Raw genomic sequence first — 10,000 nt, 5'->3', positions numbered from 1 at the left:
ATTTCCTGTTTCTGACGCTTGCTTTTACAAACTTAAAAAGGGCTAAAAGAGCCGAATGACTACACACACAGATTTAAAGGCACTTACCTAGCGCTCCACACACACACACTCTCTCTCTCACACACACAGAGACAGACACACACACACACGTGTCTCAGTATTTCTAAAGAATGAAAATACAAAATTAAACCATAATTTAAAATATTAATAAATACTATATAAATGTAAAGCTAAAGCGTCAAGGAAACTCAAGTGTTCTTCAAAAACTTTTTATTCAAAAAACTTTTATTTTAAGCAAAAACTCACTTAATTTTGATTTATTTTCCCAGAAAACAAGACATAATATCTTATGGCCTTTTTACTCATCTAGTAAAAGCTTCTCGATTGAAGTATTTTGAGATATTTGGACTGGAAACGACAGAAACACTGAGTGAGAACAGCATGTGTGTGTGTGCAGTGTGAGTCTCCAGATTGATTCGGTCACTGGACGCGACAGGAAGTGATCAGCCCAGAACTCTCAGCATTTCCTGTTTCTGGCGCTTGCTTTTACAAACTTAAAAAGGGCTAAAAGAGCCGAATGACTACACACACAGATTTAAAGGCACTTTACCTAGCGCTCCACACACACACACTCTCTCACACACACACACACACACTCACTCGCATAGAGACACACACACACACTCACTCACTCTCTGTCTCACACACTTTCTCTCTCACACACACACACACTTTCTCTCTCTCTCTCACACACACACACACTTTCTCTCTCTCTCTCTCTCTCTCTCTCTCTCTCTCTCTCTCTCTCTCTCTCTCTCTCTCACACACACACACACATTCTCTCTCACACACACTCTTTCTCTCTTACACACACACACACACTTTCTCTCTCTCTCTCTCTCTCTCTCTCTCTCTCTCTCTCTCTCTCTCTCTCTCTCTCTCTCTCTCTCTCTCTCTCTCTCTCTCTCTCTCACACACACACACACACACACAATATTCCAGAGAACAGATTTTAGCAGTAATTAAAGAGTTTATTTGTGTTGCGTTTCACCAAAACCCCAGCAAACGGGTGTGTGTTTGTAGTCTGGGTGTGTCTTCGGATTAACTTCCTCTCCTCCTCCTCCTCCTCCACCACACACACACACACACACACACACACACCCTGGTGTTTCCAGTCAGTTTTGAGGAGGAAACCCCAAAGCCTTTTTTTTCTCCCCCCCTCTCGTCATTGGCTGACGTCATAGCGGCTCAGCCAATAAGAGACTGTTGCCGAGGGAGAACTGAGAATGCGCGTGTGTGTGTGTGTGTGTGTGTGTGTGTGTGTGTGTGTGTGTGTGTGTGTGTGTGTGTGTGTGTGTGTGTGTGTGAGAACTGCAGTAAAACACGGAAATACAGCACATTCAACACAAATTCACACTGTCTATCTATAGGTCTATACTGACAGGAAATGTAATGGAAAAACACTTTAAAAAGAGAAGGGAGGTGTTTTGGGAAGGTTTTCACCACTGATGTTAACTAAAAGTATAACAACAGTTTTGTTAAATGAAATAAAGCTGAAATTAAAAAATTAAAAAAAATGTATACAAATGAGATGAAAACTGAAATGCTCCCTTGACTAATTTAAGATTAAGTTGAAGAACTAAAACTACTAAATGGAAATAAACTAAAACTGAACTAAAATATAAATAAATTAAATCTACATATATATATATGTGTGTGTGTGTGTGTGTGTGACAAGCACAACCCAATAACTAAAATGGAATAAAAACCCGCTAATTCAAAATATCAATAAATACTATAGTGTATAAATTATACTGTAACTGGTTAGTTTTACACTGGAATCCTTTAATCATTAAATACGTGGTGTCTACTGTGTCTGTAAACCTATGGTATCTCCTCATTTAGATATGTAAATATGTGTTTATGTTCTTTCTTCGAGGTTCTGCTAGTAAACAGATTGAGAAGTGTCTGTACACTCCGTTCAGTGATAATCCGAGGAATAAACTATTGTTGTGCTTCTAGTTCGAGCTGCGACGCGTCACACACACTGATCGCGTGGACAGAGTGACGCTGCTGGCCTCTGCTGGTGACATTGCAGTACTGACTGCCAATAAATATGGATTTAGGTGAGTAACTAAATATTTTTCCGGTAAGTTTTGTTGTTGTTTGTTTAAATAACTACAATAGTCATGATTAATTAACGTTAATCCAGATCTAACGACGCGGGCAATTCAAATCAAAATCATTCAAACGGTCTATTGGGAAAAAACGCGCGTCTTTTAACGACCTTTTTCCTCAGTGGAAAACTTACCATTAAATGCATCTAGGATTATTAAAGTTGGTGTTTTCTCTTGAACTCCATGTTGCTATACATATGTGGGATGGTCCTCACATTAAACCACCAAAATTAAAATGAGGAACAAAATCAATGCCCTTAATTATTTTTGTGACAGCTGATACAATCCTGCGCAGCTGTTCACGAATATACAAGAGCAAAAACACTAAGTACTTCCGTTATCATAAGGACATAATGTATTTTTAATAAAAATAATATTGTTTAATGACTAGTTTTCGTCGCGTTTCGACGGTTTAACAGCTCAAAAACCACATTCCACAAAGACTTACAGCATAAAGCTTATTTATTAACAAATATACATCTTTATTTTCATCATGTTTAACTTCTACTGGCTCAAAGCAGGTAAAAATAGCAAACTAAACATTAAAAAGGCGTCTGTGATTTTCAGCTGTCACTGATCCGAGGTCAGTCCGTTGTGCTGAATCGCTGCTGTTGCCATGGTGATCGCCTCCTCTAACGTCTGCTGATCTTCTAACTGTAACATACAGTTGACAGTCAGATAATTTCACTTTAAACAAACCTCAATAAAGTTAAGATATGTATTTATACTCAAAACCACTGATGTACATTTAGTTTGAGGTAAAGGCAAATTGTAGTTATCCATTATTTCGTATTGACCTGTACTGCAATTTGCGTGCCGTTCTCCGTTGCGAGCAGCGCCACCTGCTGGTACGGCGACGAGTTCCCTTCGGTCATGATGCCGTCTGACGTTACTATGGCAACCTGCAGGACGAACACAAAGACGAGTGAATGACTTGAGCGCTGATAACCATGCCGGATCCTTATCCATCCCATAACACCCACCTGCTGCATCTCTTTGCCGTCTGTAACCATGGTGACGTGCCGCCCGGTGTGGCCCTGTTGCGCGGGGACGGCGATGGTGGTTCCGTCCCGGGTTACCATGGTGACGGCCGTGCCGAGGACCTGCAGGTGTGAGCTGAGGATGTCGTCCGTGTCCATGGTAACCTCGCCATCGCGTTCGTTCTGCTCGGACGCCTCGAAAACCTCTGCGTCTGCACACACGAAACTGTTCTTAGCAAACTTCTAGTGTGGCATAAATCTGAAGTGAGATAACGCAGACAGTGTTTCTCACCGTCCTCGGCGGTGTCGAAGTCTCCGTGCGCGGTGCGCTTGTGCATGGCTAGCGTCGACGTCTGTCTGTAGGTCTTCCCGCAGTGGCTGCAGGTGTACGGCTTGCAGTGTGTGTGGACCACGTGGTGCTTATAAAGGCTGGAATATTCCGTGAAACTCTTCCCACAGCCGGGAACCGTACACAGGTACGGCTTCTCACCTGAACATCGTTAAAACAGTTAGTTGGAAAATAATCATATGAATGCACTTAAAAATACAAATCGAATCGTTCTGAATTTGCAAAACAAATCAGAAAGCTAAGAACCGTATCGATTCACTGTTTACCCAAAGATTTTTATTAATTAATTTAATTGAATAGTTTTAGTTCGCAATAACAATACTGCTTAGCTTTTGTCAATACGTATGAACGTACGCTCACTTTCAAATCAAGCAGCTAACTTGAACACGAACAAATCTGCGTGGGAAATCGCCAAATTGCGCAAATTCACACGCTTTCCTATTGAAACGACTCGAGCGACGTAGTGTTAATTTCGTTAACGAAAATCTATGACGAAAAATGTTCGTCGACAACATTTTTTTCCATGATTAAGGCGAGACGATGACGAGGCGACACCAACGTCATTAAACGATAACTGCATGAGTCACTAAAATAACGTTGACGAAAAAAGACGAGACTGAAATGTAGTTATAAAAAAAAACGTGACCAAAAACACTCTTTGTTTTGTTGAACAACATGGAAGACGAGGCTGTTTTGAACAAGCCGCTACGAGCTTCCATGCTTACGGTTGCCAGATTTCACAAATTTAAATCCCCCAATCTGAGCTTTTCTGTTAAAAGAACACGCTTTCAAACCCGGTGTTTTACTAAGTATTTGCAATCTGGCAGACAAACAAGTAAACTGGAGTTTAGCAATCTTCATTTGAGATATTCTACTCTAATTAAAGTGTTGCTTGCGCTGTTTGTGTGACTAAATCTGCAGTCAAAGCTTCTTAGTGATGAACTGTAATAAATCTAAACATGAATCTCGACTATTTACGATTTAACTATTGGATTACCAGGAATTTCACTGTTTTAATTTTTGAGAGAAGTTTCTTGTTTTCCCTATATATGATAAATAGCCTATAATAAATCAGAAAGCTACATGAGGTAAAATAAACCGTGTATGAGTTGACGTTTTCTTGATTTCTGCTTATAGGTGAAAGCGCAATAATTCTAATGAAATGTAAAAATACATTTCTATGTATTATAATTGATTTTAATTTTGAGCGAAATAATCAGGATTATCAATTTAACCATCATGCAGCATGATGAAAATGTGACTACGTTTTCATTGACTACAACTTGACTAAACAGGCACTCGTCCGAGTTAAAAAAGTTGCTTGTCCAAAAAAAAAAAAATGTAAAAAAAAAATTTATTCTGAAGCAATATTGCAGCTTTGACATATTTAAATCTGCATATTTGTGCACCGATATGAAGATTTTGGCCAATACGATAATTCTTTATATTTGAAAGCCGATAGCAGATATATCGGTTATCTATATATCGATATATTGGCCGATAAATCTAAATCGAAGTTTTTATATAATTTTTGAGAGCCTGATTACAAAAAACTAAAGTCTCACCATTAAAATCCACGTTCCAAACACTCAATTATAACGATATTCTCATTATAATTTTATGTCGCCTATATGACAGACTTGCACTGCACATGTTTCACTTAACTATATTTTCCTTTTTTGAAATGATTCCATTCATATTAAATAATCCATTAATTATCGGCCAACTTGTTTTTTTATTTGGGCAGATAACGCTAAAAAGTCAAATTAATATATATCGGCCGATACTGATATCGTGGCCAATATATTGTGCATCCCTAGATATTTACCCAGAGGGCATTTTTTTACCTTCATAAAGGGCGTTTCCCCCCCTAATCTTATTAAATGTATGATTCATCTTTTATTTTAAATCCTCAAATTTGATTTGATCAATAAATTCAATTAGAATTAGACACTATAGGGCTGTTACCAATCAAATTAATTAATTTACACTGAAAAACAATAACTGCATTAAATAATGTTATGAGACTGTTTTAAATATTTATTGAAAATACAAATAAGAAATGTGGGGGGGATTATACTTGTAAACATGAAACTAAACCACCAGTAGGGGGCGGCAAGAGATCATCTTAATAATTAGTGAGTCAATGACTCAAACGATTCGTTCGCACGGCTGATTCATTCAAGACTAAGGCAGTTGTTTATGATTGAGTCATTGACTCAAACGATTCGTTCGCACGGCTGATTCATTCAAGAATAAGGCAGTTGTTTATGAATGAGTCATTGACTCAAACGATTCGTTCGCATGGCTGATTCATTCAAGAATAAGGCAGTTGTTTATGAATGAGTCATTGACTCAAATGATTCGTTCGCACGGCTGATTCATTCAAGAATAAGCCAGTTGTTTATGAATGAGTCATTGACTCAAACGATTCGTTCGCATGGCTGATTCATTCAAGAATAAGGCAGTTGTTTATGAATGAGTCATTGACTCAAATGATTCGTTCGCACGGCTGATTCATTCAAGAATAAGGCAGTTGTTTATGAATGAGTCATTGACTCAAACGATTCGTTCGCACGGCTGATTCATTCAAGACTAAGGCAGTTGTTTATGAATGAGTCATTGACTCAAACGATTCGTTCGCACGGCTGATTCATTCAAGAATAAGGCAGTTGTTTATGAATGAGTCATTGACTCAAACGATTCGTTCGCACGGCTGATTCATTCAAGACTAAGGCAGTTGTTTATGAATGAGTCATTGACTCAAATGATTCGTTCGCACGGCTGATTCATTCAAGAATAAGGCAGTTGTTTATGAATGAGTCATTGAATCTGTGACTCGACCGATTCGTTCAAAACACTGAATCAAAAACCGGGAATGTTGCTCTGATCTTTTGATACTATTTTCGCTGCTAAAACAGTCGATATTTTGCGTCTAAAATGTAAGTGACTTAATATACTACTTGTTTATTGAACTGTCGTATGAAATCAGTGTCACGGTTTCAATCGTGACGGTATTCAGGAAGTGTGTATCGTGTTATAAATATAAAAATATGATAAAAAGTACATTTGACACAGGACTAAGACTAAATTGAAAAGTGTCTGAGAACAGTAACACTGGAGCGGAGTGTGTGTGTGTGTGTGTTACCTGTGTGAATCCTCATGTGGTTCTTGTAGTTGGTGGCGCTGGCGAACGCTCTCCCGCAGGACGGCTCGGGACACAGGTACGGCCTCTCGCCCGTGTGTGTGCGCGTGTGGACCTTGCGGATGTTGGACGTGGTGAAGGAGCGTCCGCAGCCCTCGAACGGACACTTGAACGGCTTCTCGCCTGAGAGAAAGAGCCCACAGCTTGCTGACGGTGTCTGCATGTACACACACTCAATAGGGCTGGGCGTCGGGCAAGCGTTTCCCACACCGACACCATGACTCCCACACCCGTTCCTGAACCGGTTTTTGTCCGATACCAATTTAATGAACGGACCATGTTATAGCAGAGGCTGAAACATTAATGTGAAGAGGGGAAACGAGACAGCTAAACGGTTAATGCCGCCAGACTTACATCACGCTTTAATGCGAGTTAATTCCGGGTTTCTGGATGGTTAAATTAAGTTTTATCAATCAAAAAGCACGTGTGATTAATTGAAATCATTAAACTTGTTCAATTTAACAGCAATTTATTAACAATTTACTTTCTTAATGTTTGTTTTATTTTTTAAATTCAATTTTATTTTTACCTTGTTCTGTGCTTTCCGTCTATTTTCCATTTTAATGGTTTCATCCAAAAAACATATCTAATTAATTAAATTCATAAAAACACCTTCATTTATTAATTTGTAATACAGTAAATAGAGCCCTATGAAATGTTTTTTATTTTTTATTATTCTGTGTCGTGCATTTTATTTTTCCTGGTAATCAAATGAAGGCATAAAACATTAACTTTTATCTTTTATTCAAATAAAAATGAAACAAGCTTGTTCTTTAATTTTTTGGCAAACTGTTTACTGTTAAAATTATTGCACGAAAGAAATTGTTGAATTTTAATAATAATTCTATTATTTTTTTAAACTAGTAGTAGTAATAGTATTACGTTATTATATTGTACAAGAGTATATATATGTATTATAAAATATATTTCTATCGCAGTTTCTTTACCAAACTTTTATTTTGACGGGTTGACCTTCTCTATAGTTTCTCTCAAATCAAATGTTGTCGAAGTGAGAATATTAAACCGCAAAAGATCTATTTAAATATGAATCCTGCCATCGCCAGCGTAAACTAGTGTTTTCCCATGACGCCTCGCCACAGCCAATCACACGCACTTGCTTTGGGCGCATCATACATGCTTTATGCTTATTGGCTCACTGAGGTTGACAAGTTTAACCCCTCGGGAACCGGAACAAGACATTATTTGATACTCAATGGCAATTCAATCAGTGCCTAAAAAGTCCCGAGCTGTACCGGTGTGTGTGTGCGGCTGGTACGGGTGTGTGTGTGCGGCTCGTACCGGTGTGTGTGCGCACGTGCTTCTGCAGGTCCCCCGAGGTCTTGAAGGCCTTGTAGCACATGTCCTCGGGGCACTTGTAGGGCTTCTCTCCGGTGTGTGTGCGCACGTGGCTCTTCAGCCCGTAGCCCGTGGCGAACGCCTTCCCGCAGGACGGCACCTCACACCGGTACGGGCGATCGCCTGTGTGAGAGCGCTCGTGCACCTGCAACACACACACACACACACATCTTAAGAACTGTGCCTGGTTGCATAAAGCACCTTGAGTGTAATTTTAAGGGCCGTTCACACCAAGAGCAACTACTTATACCTATCGAAATAAAGTGGAACTATAACGATAACTATATTTGCGCCACATCTGTTTATTGTAAGCTAGCGCTGCGGTTTCAAAGTGTGTACAGCATCATTGAACATGTTTCTGCTGCACTTACAGGCTTTAACCAGCAGGTGTCCTCAGCGTGCTGTGCTTCGAGTGAAGCTAGCGTAATCGAGCTAATAATCTAGCAGTGAGTTTAGCTGACGGACTCACTATAGTGGAATAAACACAACACTAGTCTTTTACAGCGCAACTTCAGAGTTAGCAAGACACGAGCGCTGGAAACCTGAGGTACTTCTCCTCGTTTATTCAGAGGGTTTGAACGATCGGTTTTATCGTTCAACAGCTGGAAAAAAAATTGTTCCGAAACTGATCGTTATCGCTGTGGTGTGAACTCTGCTATTCTTTAGTATTCTTTAGCCACTGTAGTCACTTGGACTATTTTACACGGATCAACCCCAGTGCATTGTGGGAAGGCGGTGTACCTTCAGATGGTGTGCTGTGGTGTAGAAGCGTCCGCAGCCGGTGTGTCCACAGCGAAAGCTTTTCTCTCCGACCGGCTGAGCTTTACTGGAGCTCCACACCTTCCCCTCAAACATCAGCTGACACACACACACACACACACACACACACACACATTAGGGCTGTCAAAATGGCTGAAAAGCTGAATTCGAATTTCATGAAATTTCACGAAATGACATTCACTTTTATAAGTGCATTAACTTTCGAAACAATTGTTCTTTAATAAAATATAATTTCCTTAATGTGCATGCAAGGAAAATTAGGTTACAATAGTGCGTAAAACTGTGTTTGTGCATCAGTGACCTGAGAAAACACACTTCACACACACAGCGTAATGAACTACATGAACACACACTAGCAAATAATCCACTTCTACTCACTACATCTACATATCGTTCATCAAAAACACCAGACGCCCAACTTGATCCGAGCGCTTTCTGTTCACAGTGTTTTCAGCTGATGTAACACACACTCACACACACACACACACTCACACACACACAGCTCTGACCGATGTGGCAAGTGTGTCGTTGCATGATTTTCAGGGTTTCGTCAGCAGGAAGAGCCTTTTCCCGCCATTTTTCTAATTAGCAACACAGCTGCACCGCGCTGTACTGGATAAGCTAACAGAAAGAAACCGCAAATTATTTGACAGCCTTACAGACAAACACACCTGTCAATCACAATCTGTCTCTGTCTCTCTATCTTACCCAAGCGCTTCCTCTCTCTCTCTCTCCTGAATCAACACCTCTCTGCCTTAACCTGCAGTTCCTCCACTGGCCACTAGAGGCCGGCTGCAGAAGAGACTCAGTCCCATAGACCCGCATGTTAAAATGCCCAACTTTACAGCAGAAAAACACATGTTTACAGTCTGGAGCTAAAAGTGGTTTTGCTCTATATCGCTAATGTTGCCCTTCATGACGACTGTGAGGGGGGATGTTTATAACTCATCCGTTTAAATTATATTAAGCCTTAAAGTTCTGCATAATTAAGGGCATGGCCACTTGAGTGACAGGTGGATCGCCGCTGATGTCACTACTAGCCATTTGTCTGCTAGCTTTAGCGTCACCTCAGCTAATCCGCCTCGCTGCATGTGTTCGTTTATCCGGGAGTGACGCGCGGCCAAGATGGCGACGGCCGGCTCCGCCCACTTTG

At 40.2% G+C, this 10,000-nt stretch overlaps 1 protein-coding gene and 1 long non-coding RNA gene across 7 annotated transcripts in view; one reads left to right on the top strand and one right to left on the bottom strand.

Moving 5' to 3' along the window:
* LOC130072765 (uncharacterized) overlaps nucleotides 1–10,000 on the top strand; it is a 46,406-nt gene that overhangs the window by 25,824 nt on the left and 10,582 nt on the right. The window lies entirely within an intron of this gene.
* The window catches only part of znf76 (zinc finger protein 76), a 16,264-nt gene continuing 8,885 nt past the window's right edge, over nucleotides 2,622–10,000 (bottom strand). For 5 of the 6 annotated variants that reach the window (XM_056237996.1, XM_056237998.1, XM_056237997.1 and 2 more), the window contains 7 exons: nucleotides 8,809–8,925; nucleotides 8,011–8,212; nucleotides 6,655–6,834; nucleotides 3,450–3,647; nucleotides 3,161–3,369; nucleotides 2,975–3,079; nucleotides 2,622–2,831 (listed from right to left, as the gene is read on the bottom strand). In XM_056237996.1, the coding sequence (XP_056093971.1) occupies nucleotides 2,748–2,831; nucleotides 2,975–3,079; nucleotides 3,161–3,369; nucleotides 3,450–3,647; nucleotides 6,655–6,834; nucleotides 8,011–8,212; nucleotides 8,809–8,925 (1,095 nt within the window). In that variant the 3' untranslated portion in view covers nucleotides 2,622–2,747. The remainder of the gene's footprint in view (nucleotides 2,832–2,974; nucleotides 3,080–3,160; nucleotides 3,370–3,449; nucleotides 3,648–6,654; nucleotides 6,835–8,010; nucleotides 8,213–8,808; nucleotides 8,926–10,000) is intronic. The other variant, XM_056238001.1, reaches the window with a different exon arrangement.

Source organism: Rhinichthys klamathensis, unplaced genomic scaffold (assembly GCF_029890125.1).
Source record: "Rhinichthys klamathensis goyatoka isolate OS25496 unplaced genomic scaffold, OSU_Roscu_1.1 h1tg000504l_1, whole genome shotgun sequence".
In the NCBI taxonomy this organism is placed as follows: Eukaryota; Metazoa; Chordata; class Actinopteri; order Cypriniformes; family Leuciscidae; genus Rhinichthys; species Rhinichthys klamathensis.
Note: the sequence above shows the minus strand (reverse complement) of the source record. Positions and strands in the feature narration are given on the sequence as shown.